Source organism: Citrus clementina, unplaced genomic scaffold (genome assembly GCF_000493195.1).
Source record: "Citrus clementina cultivar Clemenules unplaced genomic scaffold, Citrus_clementina_v1.0 scaffold_6, whole genome shotgun sequence".
In the NCBI taxonomy this organism is placed as follows: domain Eukaryota; kingdom Viridiplantae; phylum Streptophyta; class Magnoliopsida; order Sapindales; family Rutaceae; genus Citrus; species Citrus x clementina.
This window is the reverse complement of record NW_006262139.1, coordinates 21,629,442-21,644,331: the sequence shown is the minus strand read 5'-3', so window position 1 is coordinate 21,644,331 and position 14,890 is coordinate 21,629,442. Positions and strand designations below refer to the sequence as shown.

At 34.8% G+C, this 14,890-nt stretch overlaps 3 protein-coding genes across 5 annotated transcripts; 1 reads left to right on the top strand and 2 right to left on the bottom strand.

Moving 5' to 3' along the window:
- The first annotated feature begins 1,079 nt into the window (after positions 1 to 1,079).
- On the top strand, positions 1,080 to 9,274 carry LOC18038569 (alpha-L-arabinofuranosidase 1). 3 transcript variants are annotated; one of them, XM_024181935.1, is made up of 18 exons: positions 1,080 to 1,411; positions 1,764 to 1,990; positions 2,091 to 2,145; positions 2,735 to 2,946; positions 3,150 to 3,271; positions 3,392 to 3,545; positions 4,334 to 4,403; positions 5,226 to 5,371; positions 5,482 to 5,527; positions 5,625 to 5,677; positions 6,043 to 6,187; positions 6,960 to 7,078; positions 7,215 to 7,286; positions 7,369 to 7,472; positions 7,700 to 7,756; positions 7,876 to 8,074; positions 8,450 to 8,596; positions 8,912 to 9,274. In XM_024181935.1, exons 2-18 carry the CDS (start codon positions 1,814 to 1,816, stop codon positions 9,059 to 9,061), a joined length of 2,028 nt encoding a protein of 675 aa, XP_024037703.1. In that variant the 5' UTR covers positions 1,080 to 1,411; positions 1,764 to 1,813; the 3' UTR covers positions 9,062 to 9,274. The 3 variants fall into 3 exon arrangements, with proteins under 3 accessions (XP_024037703.1, XP_006430450.1, XP_024037704.1); XM_006430387.2 differs by having other exon boundaries at positions 1,080 to 1,417; XM_024181936.1 differs by lacking the exon at positions 1,080 to 1,411 and adding an exon at positions 1,443 to 1,498.
- An 865-nt stretch (positions 9,275 to 10,139) lies between these two features.
- LOC18038568 (transcription elongation factor TFIIS) lies at positions 10,140 to 10,583 on the bottom strand. The gene has a single exon (XM_006430386.2). The coding sequence runs from the start codon at positions 10,581 to 10,583 to the stop codon at positions 10,140 to 10,142; it is 444 nt and encodes a 147-aa protein (XP_006430449.2).
- A 1,235-nt stretch (positions 10,584 to 11,818) lies between these two features.
- LOC18038567 (NAC transcription factor 47) lies at positions 11,819 to 13,231 on the bottom strand. Its single transcript, XM_006430385.1, has one exon. It carries the CDS (start codon positions 13,229 to 13,231, stop codon positions 11,819 to 11,821), a length of 1,413 nt encoding a protein of 470 aa, XP_006430448.1.
- Between the last annotated feature and the right edge of the window lie 1,659 nt (positions 13,232 to 14,890).

Here is a 14,890-nt window from a genome sequence, read left to right as displayed (position 1 = left end):
AAAATAACTTATTTAGCTTCTACTCAAAATATGATTAAACAATACTAATAATTTTTTTAATTTTATGAGTTTAAATAGATATTTTTGACGAGCCATACCAAATACCCGCACACTAATCAACCAAGTTTTAAAATAAAAGTAAGAAACTTTTGATATCATTCGTTGCAAAAAAGGGGCGAAAGCTGAAAACTTTGGTCACAGAAACCGGAATAAATAATATATATATATATATATATATATATATATATATCATTTAGAGATATTTTTAATTTTTATTATAATTTAAAGGGTATCATATATATTTAAAAAAATTAAAATTTTTACAGGGCTATGGCCCACTCCAATTTTCCTTTAAGATCCGTCCTGGCATAAATTAATATTCTAATGACGAAAAACCAACCGCAATAAATTTGGTGGGAAACTCAACGAAGCGACATGATCTTTTTATTATTTAGTTGGCTGCGTAGGTGGACTGGCGAGGCACAACAATTGTCCGATCGGCCCCCAAATCTATTATTGGATAACGTTTGCTTATACCCATCAACTTTTTCCTATAAAAACAATCAGACGATGCTTGCACTCAAGATCTTTCACTTGCTCGTTTTCTTCTTCATTTTCTTCTACGGTAGGGAAAGAGATCCTTTTGGTTTGACAATGACTCTTCGTACTTGAAGATACGCCAGTACTGTATGTACATGCATTTAACTTCAGCAAATTTGTTTAAGAACATTTATGTTAAAATATTATATTAAAATAAGTATTTGTTTGGTTTTGGATTACGTTGTTTAATTAACAAAGATAATCATTCTAGTTGTTGGTTAATCTATGTAAAAAATTATGGAAATTCGATTCAAGCTCACATAACTAACTTAAGAGAGAATTAAGTCGTTGTTAAACCATAATTAAAAGCAAATTATAAAACATTAACAAAACAGATGGATGGATGGATGGATGGATGGACGGACGGCCAAGAACTTTATGTAATTAACTCTTTTTCTTTTTTTAATTAATCGAAATTCTTAACGTAATTATTTAAACGAATAAACAAACAACGATGGAAGGTTGACATCAGCAGAAACGAGGTAGCGGGATCCGGAAAAAGAAATCTTTTATTTATTTATTTATTTATTTAGTTCCTGAGATAAAGTGAAAATTCTTCCTTCTAATCCACTGCGAGAATCGGGATTACTCTATCCATTTACGTCAAAGCAAGACAACGACCATTTGACAAAACCCATCAGCCACCAGCACAACATCATTACTCATTCGTCACATTATATAACAACAATGCGCGCAGCATTTGTTTTGTTGTTATAACTGCATTCAACTCCCCAACTCAACTCCTTTAAGCTCCAGTCAACACCTACACCTTAACACAAGTACACAAAGCAATTGTTTTCATTTGATTCAGGTAGAGGTAGGTACCACTTCTCTGTGTTTTGTTTTCATTTTGATCATTATTTTTCTGAAAGTTCTATCTGGGTTTGTTCCGTTTAAGGTACTTTCACCACACTCTGTTTTATTTGTTCTGGTTTTTATCTGGGTTGGGTTCAATCTGCTGTGTTGAGTAGTCCAGATGGTGACGACGACGACGACAAGTCTTTCTTGTTTTGTTTCTATGTTTAGTCCGTAACGGTTTATCTGATTTGAGTGACAGAACATGGTGTTGGGTTATGGTTATGATTATGATGCCTTTTATCTTCTTTTGTCTGTTATGTGATCAGAAATGTAACTGAATTATCAGCTTTATTGGGTATTATTAGGCTGTGATTGAAGAGAGTTGGAATTGGATGCGGTGACTGGTGTTTGAGCAATGGCTTTTTGCAAGGTCCCTTCGTGCGGTGTTCTTTTGCTTCTCTTCTTCATTGCAACTTGTTTTCTTTTTCAATGTTTTGCTGCCGAAGTAGAGGTAAACCAGACGGCAAGGCTGTTGGTAGATGCCTCTCAAGGTCGGCTAATACCTGAAACTCTGTTTGGAATATTCTTTGAGGTTTGTTTATCAGTGACTTGAAATAATGTTGTTCGATTTTGCTGGTTTTCAGTTGGTTGCGGAGCTTTTAACTTGTATTTTTCTTTTTTTCTTTCTGCAGGAGATCAATCATGCTGGAGCTGGTGGACTGTGGGCAGAGCTTGTGAGCAACAGAGGTCATTTCGAAATCGGCTGTTTTTACTCTTCTGCTGCAAAAGGATATGCTTATGTGATTTTTAGTACCTTGATATTCTTGTTATATCTAGAGTTTAAGAATCCACTTTGCCTTATAAATGCGTCGGACTAATCTTTGATTGCTGTCAGTGGTTCCTTTGTTTCTCAAATCTAAACCTTGGTTATTGGTTAAACCACAAAAGCAGTGGACACAGTCACTCAACTGCCCCAATAATTTTGAGAAATCATGTTTTTTGGGGGTTTTTGAAAGCATTTGATCATTTGATTGAACAGTGAATGCTTAGACTTTCTATTCTTCATGAGACCTGCGGGTTTGGTGCATATCTGCTATCTGTACATGATGCAATAAATATCTTCCCCCTTCTCTTTATCTGCATACTGTACGCATTATTTGAAACCTGTTAGGCTGTTTCTCTGATGTTTTTCACTATGTCTAATATAGCAATGTCTACCGGGGAGGAGGTCATTTCACTTAAGAATCAAAATATCCACCATGATCATTAAGCCATTTATTATTGACATTAAATTACTTTTTCTGATTATTTATATCTGAAGCATCTCCTATTACAGGTTTTGAAGCTGGGGGTCAAAACATTCCCTCAAATATTGATCCTTGGGCTATTATTGGTAACGATTCATCTTTAATTGTATCAACAGACCGCTCATCATGCTTTGAGCGGAACAAAGTTGCCCTTCGAATGGAGGTGCTTTGCGACAGTCAAGGCACTAATATCTGTCCAGTTGGCGGAGTTGGAGTTTATAACCCAGGATACTGGGGCATGGTGAGAATTACTTGGCCACTGTTATAAGGAAACTATTTCTGCGTTACTTCTTTCCCTATACAGCACAGTGATTGTCCCAGAATATTATCTTTGCCCATTCTAACTCTATAGGATCTGCTTATACAAGAAACAAGATTGCCAAATCCCTTTCTTGTTTTCTTATTTGCTGCAATCTGCATTCTTCTTTACTTGTCTTTTTCCAGGGCATAAAACAAGGGAAGACCTACAAGGTGGTCTTTTATATCCGTTCACTGGGATCAGTAAATATATCGGTATCACTGACAAGCTCAAATGGGTTGCAGACGCTTGCTACTTCTAATATTATGTGAGCACCATCACTTTATTTTATATTCCCCTACTGTTCTTAGATATCTGCTATTGATGAATTTTTTCCAACCAGGCTTTTATGTCTGCTGGACTTACAGTATATTTAATTTTCGTGCAGAGCTTCTGCTTCTGATGTTTCAAACTGGACAAGGGTGGAAACTTTGTTGGAAGCCAAAGAAACGAATCCTAATGCAAGACTTCAACTGACAACTTCAAGAAAAGGCGTTATATGGTTTGATCAAGTGTCAGCTATGCCCTTGGACACATACAAGGTAACGAGTTTACCTTTTTACTATGTGTTACTCATCTGTCTCTTCAAATACAATGTGTAATAAACTCCAGAATTTCAATTACTATATACTCAACAGTTTTGACTTAGGAGGACAAAAAGGGAGTATGTACTTAACATAGATGTATATGCTATTTCATGTCATTTTAGAATCTGAAGAAGATATCTTATGAGTTTAACTAATTTGGAGGAACTTAAAAATCAAAATCTGGAAACACAGACATAGCAGAAAGTTCTTCTTTGACATTTTCCTCACTTGATGGCATTCAGGACTATGATGGTCAGTGAAGTGTTGTCTAGTTTCAAGGGTTGTCTAGTAAAAATCGGGCAGCATTTGAAAGAGAGGGGCATATTGTTAGTTACCTCAATATAGAGGTATCAGGGAAGGATATATTGCATTTTTCTTTCGGCTTACTGCTTCGTTAAATTTTATATCTCATATTTGCTTTATTTGTTTCTGGATGTTAAGATTTTAGGCTTTAGTTGTTTGTTTTGTTTTTCTTGATGCTGCTCGGGTATGCCTCCTCTTACGTGGTGTTGCACATTCTTTTATGGCATTTTAATGTCATTAGTGACCAAAAGTAGGTTTCGAATTAACTTCTAATTTGTAGCTGGTCACTTTAGAAGTTGAATAATATATGAGAACTGTCAAACATTATGTGTTTACTATTTTTCCTGCATCTATGCAGTTTCATAATGTTTCTTGTTATGACTTAATAGCTAATTCTATGAATATTTCTTAAGCTTTTCTGCATCTTTATCTTGGCACAGGGACATGGTTTTCGAAATGTTCTCTTCCAAATGCTTGCAGATCTTAAACCTCGATTCCTCAGATTTCCAGGTATATAGAATTTATTTATGTTGGCAATTTTCTGCTCTGGTGAGGTTTTCCATGAGGATTCCCTTGCTATGGTTCTCATGCTGCTGAGATGATGAGGTTCATATTTGAATTTGCTACCTTTGGCTATATATCTGTTTAAATGGTGAACAGAAGGACCTCTATTAAATTCATAAATTTAATAGAATCTTCTCATTTGTTGATAAACAAATTTTATTAATTTATTAATTTGTTTGTATTTTCTGGTTCACTCTGGATTTTAGTTTTCACTGAATTTGTTGTTCTTGAATTGCCATTTTACCCTTATTATGCATATGTTCCATAAACTTGAATCATTTGGATTGATTTCACCCCCGCCCCCCGCCCCCCCCCCCTTTCCCACAGCTTCAACTTACCTTCCTCGCTTTCCCTTATTATGCCTCTGATGCACTTGATTTACACATCTGCTGTAGCAATGGTGTGGATACAAATAATTTGTGTTTGAATAAGTGATCTATTATTTTAATAGATTAATAATCCATTTAGTATAAAACCATCAACTTTCTACGGTGATATAGTTAGTATATTGTATAGTTATCTATAGCAGTAGTAGTCTGATATGCAAATCTGCTACATTGGCTCAAGTATTGGGCAATTGTCGTAAATGTTAGACTTTCTAAAATTTTCAGCATATTTTATTAGACTGGTTCTGTCCAATCCCAGTCCTCCCTATATTTCTTCCTATATATACATATAGATATGTGTATGTATATAATTTTTTTCCTTGTTAGAACCTTCAGGAACTCCACCCTAAACAATGCAGTATTTGCAATTTTATTGCATCAGGTGGCTGTTTTGTGGAAGGTGAATGGTTAAGAAATGCATTTCGCTGGAAAGCAAGCGTTGGACCCTGGGAAAATAGAGCTGGGCACTTTGGTGATGTTTGGATGTATTGGACAGATGATGGACTTGGTTATTTTGAGTTCCTTCAAGTAGGTATCACATCCTTTTTTATAGATGAAGTTTAGTTTTCAGTTTTTAGAAAATGACTTTCATTTCTGTGCTCAAGTAGATAACAAGATAAAATTACTTGTTTATGCAGCTAGCGGAAGACCTTGGTGCGCTGCCCATATGGGTATTTAACAATGGTACTAAGCACATGGTTGATTTTAGGGCTGCCTTTTCTTTTTCCTTGGCCTGTTTAGTTGATTTATTTATTTTCTGTGTGTTTTGGTTTTATTACAGGAATCAGCCATACTGATGAAGTCGATACTTCCGCTGTCTTACCTTTTGTGCAAGTATGTGTGCAAGTCTGTAGCCCATATCTGCAAGACCATGGGACGAAAAGCCTTCTTCTTAATTTGAAAACAAGAAAACAAGAAAAACTATCTCCTTTAAGCTAATTTTCCAAGGAAAAAAAAATGGTTTGAGATTTTACTAATTTTTATCCCCCTCATACAGCAGCATATTTGACAAATCAATTCTGAATTTTAATATAATATAGGAACTTGATTCCAAAAGCCCCTTTCATGTGGTATAATTATTTCATTCTTGTCCAGAAAAACTTAGCTTCATATCTTGCTGTTCAAGGTGGTACTTATTGTTAGGTTAGAGGTACAGATTCATAGTAGGTTTTCCTTTTTTTTTTTTTTGCGCTTTGTAGGAAGCCCTTGATGGTATTGAGTTTGCAAGAGGTGATGCAAACTCTACATGGGGTTCTGTACGAGCTGCAATGGGACATCCTGATCCCTTTGACTTGAGATATGTTGCTGTTGGGAATGAAGATTGTCCGAAAAAGAATTACAGAGGTTTGCATACTGTTGTAAATCATTTCTAATTTTTGGATCAAGTAATCAATTATATTAAACAATAACGAATACAGAATTGCATCTTGAGTATTTGAATGATAATTAAATGGTTGGATTAATGAAAAAATAAATCTTGTAAGACATTGTTGGTTGATGTTGTTAATGTTAACTTTTATGCTAGCATACGAGTCTCTCTCTGTATGACAAAAAGTTTTTCTTGAATGCCAAAGAGAAAAAAATATAAATAAAGAACAAGTGCAGAAAGTGGGATTATATCTGTGTGAAGGGCTTAACCTCTTCTTTTCCAATTTATATTCCTTTCCTATCTTTTTCTTTTATATTTTTTTCGTTCAAGTGCTTCTATTACAATTGCAGGGAAGACAGAGAAAATGCTAAAAAAAATATTAAGATCTCCTCAAGAAAATGCTCAAGCTATAAAAATGCTTCTAGAGCAAGTTCTGAAAGCATTTTATTTTCATTTATTTATTGGGGTTTGGCAATTTTTTATTTCTTTACTATGTCTTATTAATTGTTTGGGAAATAATTAGAATTCTAGACGTTCTCTAACTATATAATGTTGGCAATTTCCTGGATTACTTGCCCATGATGTATTTTGTTATGGTTTAGAAAGTTATGAAATGATGCTCTTGTCACCAAATCTGGTTTTCTGTACAAGGTTGCCCAAAGATTCAGCTAATGTTTGATTGCACACTTGATTCTGAAAAATGATAGATCTCAGAGACTCACTCTTGTGTTGTTTTTAAATGACCAGGAAACTACCTCAAGTTCTATGATGCTATAAAACGTGCCTACCCAGACATTGGAATAATCTCAAACTGTGATGGATCTTCTAGTCCATTGGATCATAAAGCTGATTTTTATGATTTTCATGTAAGACTCTTGATATAGTGCCTGTGTTACTCATGACTGGACATTGGATATATCATTTTTCTTTTGATGTTATTACATAATTGTTATGGCTTGTTTGGAAACATTTGACCAACCTTCTTCTTTCATTCTTGATCAGATTTATACATCTGCCAACGACATGTTTTCAAAGACTCATAAGTTCGATCATACATCACGCACTGGTCCCAAGGTGTGATGTGCTTCTATATCACTTATGAATTTGGTTATTGGTACATACATATGAATCTTCGCATTCATTCTATACTTTTCAGGCCTTCGTCAGTGAATATGCTGTGACAGGAAATGATGCTGGCACTGGAAGTCTTTTAGCAGCACTTGCTGAAGGTGGATTCCTTATAGGGCTGGAAAAAAACAGGTTACAAAAGATGGATTACTTTTAATTGATTGTTTTCTCTTGGTAAACAATTTTTTAAGAATTAAGCGTCTGTTTCATGAGTTTGACAATTCTTATGTCACTTTTCGAAAATCTTAGTAGCTCAATTACGATGACCAATCTAAAAGGTTTTGAGGGTCATAAATTTTGATGTAATTTATTTTAGTAGAAATTTGATTAAAATGATTCCAAGCTTTTATTTGCTGCAGTGATGTTGTTGCGATGGCAAGCTATGCACCACTTTTTGTAAATGCCAATGACAGACGGTACTTCACTCATGCTCTGTTTCTGTTCTTATTTTTGTTTTTTGAGAATTGAAAAGTGGGGGAAAAATAACATCAATGTCTATGAGTTATTCTTGACACTATAAACCTATTTTGTTAAGGTGGAAGCCAGATGCAATTGTCTTCAACTCTGCACAGCTCTATGGAACCCCTAGCTACTGGGTGCAACAATTTTTCAGAGAGTCAAGTGGGGCAACTCTTCTCAATGCAACCCTGCTAACAAATTCCTCTAGTTCAATTGTTGCATCTGCAATTTCTTGGGAAGACTCAGAGAATGCCAAAAGTTACCTGAGAATTAAGGTTTTTCCCATTGGCAATTTGTGTTCAATTAATCAATCTTCAGTTTTAAGATTTTTTGTTTCATTCTGGCATAATTTTCTCTTTAAACCTTATTTGATGCACATTGTCTTGGAAATAGCGTATAAGGCCTGATACATATGGATATGCATACTATCCTCAAACGTTTTCTTTTTTTATTCTGTATTTCTTTTCGTCTATAAGAAAATCATCAAAATGTGTTAGCAATCTGATGACGTGTTAATGCTTGTGCAAATTACATAAACATCCAAATTTCTTGTCGCATCTATTACTTCTACCATTCTCCACCAAAAGTGAACACATAGTTGTATTTGATTCTTGAGCCTCAATTATGCTCAGGCTAATATGATTTTGCAGGTTGTGAACCTCGGGAGCAGTTCAGTTAATCTCAAAGTTTCTGTGGATGGGTTGGGGCCAAATTCCATAAAATTATCTGGATCGACAAAGACTCAGCTCACGTCTACCAATTTGAAGGATGAGAATTCCTTCATGGAGCCAAACAAGGTATCTAAATTCTAATTCATTTCTTCACGCTGAAGTAATTTACACTAATCTTTCTAGGCCTCCATGAGCTTGTATATACCATCTGATCTATTGCATGACACATGCTCTCTAAATCTCCAAGTTTATTACTTAACCAAGCACGAGTACCTTTTAACAGAAAATACATTTGTGTTTGAATCTTAGGAGTTTATTACTCCTTTTAAACTTTCGAAAGTGACAATGGAATTTGCAATATAAAGACGAATCAAAAGAATGACTGTAGAATAGATAACTCTTTATGTCTCAGCCCTCAGGACTCCTTTTAATTCTATGCAGGTGGTACCGAGCCTAACACTACTTGAAAATGCTGCCAAGGACATGGATGTTGTAATCTCGCCATATTCTTTCACTTCGTTTGACTTGTTAAGAGAATCAGTCTCTATGAAGATGGAGGGGACTGATTCTTTCTCAAGATCTTCAATTTAAGGAATAAGTGTATTTTAACGCAGTAATGACACCAACTTTACTTACATGCTGATTGGTTGGTCAATTTCTGCGAAGGAGGGGACTGATTCTTTCTCAAGATCTTCAATTTAAGGAATAAGTATATTTTAACCCGATAATGACACCAACTTTACTTACATGCTAATTGGTTGGTCAATTACTGTGAAGGATATGGAAAACCCTTGTTGTTTCGTTGCTTCAATGTCCCTTTTTTTATTGTTATTTAATATTTAAAAATCAAGCTTGTAAATTTATTTACAAGCGCCTCTATTGACTATTATGACATGTCATCTATATGCAGAAATTATAAACGATATGTCATATATGTTTTACTCCATTAAAATTCATACCGCATTTTATCTATGTTCTGAATATATCAACAACTTTTCATACAAATTCTGTAAACGTTTACGCCATGTCATCTATAAGATGAAGTTAATTTCATATTGATAAACATAAAGCCGTCACACAATTCTTCTATTTGCCATATTTTAAGCTTAGTCGAGCACAATTCAAGAGCATGGTGCAAGCAGAAATATCCCAAATCCCTTGCCTAGCGACTACTGATTACTAGGTAATAACATAAGCTTATCCATTAAAAGAAATTTGATCCACTGGTTAAAAAGAGAAAATCATACCATAATTTGCACAGGAAAAGAATCATGCCACAGGCCGCAGGTATTTCCTAATGTGCAATAGGAAGAACTTTTGAATCTGTATTTCCTAATACGGATACCATCAAAACTAACTTCTGCTATATACGAACTATAAGTATCTGTATTATATAATAACTTTTGCTAAAGATTTTATATTGTTTAATGTCCAACTAAAAAGATATGAAATAATTCAAAATTGATCAAACATATGCTAAAAAGAAAATAGAAAAGTTAAAGCAACACATGCCACATACACCTGGGAATACCTAGCGTGTAATGTGAGACAATGTGTAATGTTATAAATAAGTGAAGTAAGTAAACAATATCATCTCAGCGTATGTACATTTGAAATTTGGACAATACAGATGTTTAATATTTGAAAACATTATAATGAATAAATTAAATCATTGAGCATCATCACATTCAGATTTCTCCTCCTCCTCCTCCTCATCATCCTTGTCCCGAATCTTGGCTAAGCGTCTCTCTCTGATTTGTCCGATTTCATGCCTTAATTTATGTCTTGCCATCACTTTAGGAATCATCCTGACAAGTTTCTCAGGCTCCACCTCTCCAAGAAGAATCTTTCTTCTCAAATCAGGATTGTTTGAATCCCTTACATTGAAACATATGGATCTGTACTTGAGCTTGACTTCCTTGGTCCCATAATTGAAAGGACCCAGCTTCTTTAACATCAATAATTCAACCCATGCAGCAACTTCAACTGGGTCACAAGCTCTTACTCGTTCCTTCATCGATTCTTCAACCTCGCCAGCAACTTTAGGCAACCCTTCTAGAAAATTTTTACGAATCTTGTATCGATAATAACCACAACATTTGAACTGGGACATTTACTAAGCTCTCATTTACAAACATTAGGAGGCTGAACTCCAAGTGGTTTCCTGAAGCTATCAGTAAAAGCACCCTGCTCCTCTTCTTCGATCTTTATCTTCGGAAAACCGGACTTAGAATTTTTGGCTGGAATTAATATCTCATCTTCACTCTCTGTAATTTCTCTCTTAATATTTTGGTACTTTAAATTGATTCATCACCGCAAGTTTTAATCCAAGAAATGACATTAGTAGCACCGGTACACTTCCTTTGGTTTCTTGACAACCAACAGAAAAAAAAAAAAAAATTTGGGTGGGAATATATCAGATGGATTATCAGTTTCTTGGCGGGGTTGAATGAAGAAATTAGCAATCGAAATCAGCATGATTAATTTAGGCAAGTATTTATAGGAAAAACAGAATAATGTGGGCAAGAGTATCTTGGAAACTGCATTAATAATCTGATTTTTATGTTTGTTTGGCCTACAAGAATTAGAGGCAGATTCCAAAACCAACCATGCAAAACCGTTACTCTTAGAGAGGAAAGTGAAGTCGACAAGAAGATTTTTAACTGCTCTCCCTTTCTTGCTCTAAAACCCTATAATAATAATAATACTAATCCTTAGAAGTTGAACTCAAGATTTTGGTTCCAAATTGATATTCTCTCTAGCCCTAATTACTTTCATTTGAAATAAAAGCTTCTAATGGATGCACACAAGTTAATTGCCTATCCACTGGATTAAAGTTAGTTGCAGAAACAAAAGAACATAACGATGCATCAAAAAAAATATATCGCTATTTTGTCTTTGTACAAAAGAATACCCACAAAAGCACCTTTAAGAACTCATTTTAATATTTTACTGTAAAGTGTAATGTTTTTTGGATTTGAGATGGTGTCCGATTTGATAGTTATGTATACATTGTTTATGATAATCGTGCGCAAAGTATTAAAGGAAAAGTGATTAGTATCCGATATGCTTTTGGGCATTCAATTAGAAAGTGTTAGAAACTACTTGAAAGACCATTGACTAATAAAATTACCTTGTCCGCTAAAAGAAATTTGATTCAGTGATTAAAAAAGAGAAAACCATACCATAATTTGCATGGGTAAAGAATCATGCCACAGGTACTCATTAACGTAGTGGGAAGAACTTTTGCACAATAACCAAGGATTCCATTAATTAATACTAACTTTTGCCAAATACAAAATGACAGTGGTCTTTTATACATAACAAGATAAACATGCATTATTCCATTCACTCTTCGTTCAAAATGTCATTAATATCAAAACTGAGGTTCTCATCAGAAGAGTCAAGCAGCCACAGGCCTAGGAGAGTATCATCAAATGCCAGCAGGTCTTGACAGCCTTCGATGTTTGATGGAGTCTGAAGCATTTGCTGGTGATTTTCAATAGTTTTGTCAAGATGATCATAAAGACTTTGTTCAGTTGTAGACAGTTGTTGATTGTCTTGGAAGTTGGGTGGATTAGGAAGCATAGACCGGTGCTTTTCGACAGATTGCTCAAGTTGTTCATAAAGCTTCTGCTCCGAAGCTGGCAGTTGTTGATTCTCTTCGATGTCGGATGACTGATGAACCATATATTGGTGATTCTCCACAGTACACTCATGCTGCTCATAAGTAATCTGTTGAGTACTAGCAACCACATCTTGATTTTCCTCCAAGATGTATGGAGTGTGAACCCTTGACCGATAGCCCTCAAAAGATAGCTGAAGCTGATGATGAGGAATCTGGTCAGTTACAGGCATTTGTTGGTATTCTTGGAGGTCAGATGAAGTAAAATGCTGGTGAGTCTCGGCAGAAAGCTGAAGTTGCTCGTGTGAATTCTGCTCAGTCACCGGAGTGTCTTGCATATTCTGGTGACTGTCAGAAAGTTCAAGCTCATGAGGATCTTCTTGAGTCATAGACTGCTGATAATTTTCCTCTTGGGCCCTGAAGAAGCATGCAGGACTTTGTTGCATCAAATGATGATTCTGAAAAGACTGAAGGTGGTTATGAGGAGCTAGTTCAGTAGAGGGCTGCGGTTGAATTTCTTGCAGATAGTGGTACTGGTGTTCCTCGACGAAAACGGGTTCCGCAGGCTGATCAATGTCTTCTTCAACAACTGGTTCATCAAGCTTTCTCCTTTTCCTTGAATTTTTCTGCCCGCCTGCCGCTGGCTCACCATTCTTTCTAATTCGACAAAGAACAAGGTCACTGGATCGAAGGTTTTGCGGCAACAGTGAAGGATTCAGAGAGTATTCATGCATAATCCAGCAACCATTGTGTGGAGACTTGTCCTTCTCATATCGAAACCTTTTCTTGGAACCAATTTTCTTTTTAGACTTGCGGGACACAACAGCCTTGCCGGCATCTTCTCCTTGCCACGTACCAGTACCGACTCTGCGATCAATCCTCGAACCGTTAACACTCTTCTTCTTCAAGGGAGTGAAAAAGTAAAGATCTTCACCATCTTCTAAATCGGGTCCTCCGAATTGCCTCCAAATCTGCCAAGGTTCCTTGAAACCGTAGAGATTTTCAGTTCTTACGAGATCATCAACAAAAGGGGCTGGGGTTCCAGAAATCTTGTTGAAAAGGTAGAATTGAACAAGTAGTTCATCGGAGGGCTGGAATTTGCAGCCCAATGGAAGGGGTGGTCTTGTTCTTTCCATTGTCAAGAAAGGAAAATCAATGAGAACGAGAGGAGATTATTAGTAGCAGATTAGGAAGTATTTATAGAAGAGGACTCCACAGCCCGGCCCTCTTTAATTTCCTTGTGACGAAAGGATGAGTCACTTTCCAGTTTCCTAAATCGTTTCCTTTTACTTATTAGGAAACCTAGGCCTAGTATCTTGGCGCCCAAGTTATAAACGGGAACCCTAACCTAGCTAATTTTGATTGCTTTTACTTATTAACAATTGATTATTAAATATTAAAAATAAGAATTACAAATTTCGAAGTGAATAAAAAATTAAATAAGATATTTTTCCTAATTTTTATTATTTTTAATGTTTTTTCACAATAAATATATATTTTATGCTCTTAGAATCAAACATCAAGCAAATGATTATTTACTTTTTTTTTCTTTAAATATTTTGCCACAAGAATTATTTGATATTATAGAATCTGTAAAGAGATAAATGGTTTGCATGGAAAAACTAGCGATGTCCGTTATATAATAATATTTTTTTTTTTTTTTTTTTTTATAGTATACTTGGGTAATAAGAATTCAAGAGACCTTCCTAAATCAATCATGCGTTTGGGGCCAAAGCTTTGTTATAAAGCTAGACCTAATGGTTGATAAAAAAAAAAAAAGCTAGACCTAATGGTCAATTACAAAAAAAATTTCCCCCCTTAAAATTTGTAATGAATCTTGGCGCCCAGTATAAAATTTAAAATTTGTAATAAAATTTAAAATTTATAAGCTTTGTTATAAAGCTAGACCTTTTGCTTATTAGGAAACCTAGGGCTCAGTATATTGGCGCCCAAGTTAGAAACGGGAACCCTAACCTAGCTAATTTTGATTGGTTTCTGCCTCGTCAGTGTCCTAATTTTATTTATTTGGATTTTTTTTATAAGTTATTTATTTAGCTTATTAGCGGATAAAAGAGAATTAAAAAAAAAATGTGTGAACTGGCTGTTTTGTTTGTTCATGAATTCCATTTAGGAAACCGCAGGTCAAGGCCAGTAGACTTAAGTCTGAACGGTCTTCGAAATTACTTTTTTTTTTAATTAACTTGACTACCAGGTTATTTGTTTTGTTACATCGTGATTCTAAACGCTATATCTGAAAGGAGTGGCGAAGTTGGGAATTTTTTTTTACTTTCTGCTGAACTAAAATATTTTATAATAAAATAATTTTACAACAAAATTGCTTACTGATATTTATGTGAAGGTTTTTAGTTAAATATATGAATATTTGTTAGGGACTGATACGGACATTATTAATTTTATTGAAATTATAAAACTTGCGTTAAAGACCATTATGAGCATTACTTATTTTATTAAAGCCTATAAAATAAATTGAAAAGATAGAATTGAACAAGTTTATCAGAGGGCTGGAATTTGCTGCCCAATGGCAGATTATGATTTCTTTCTTGCATTACGTGTTTACTGTGTATGGTGAATGTGAATGATAATGAGTTTAGATATAGAACCGTATAAATAATATTAGAGGGATTTCTTGAACTGTTTTGCTTTTCTTGTGATATAAGGAAACAACAACCTTCCTAAACTAATTTCTTGAGCGTTTTTATATATAGCTAGATTCAATGCACTAATATTTTTTCTAGTTATTTCTGTTATTATTATTATTATTATTATTATTATTA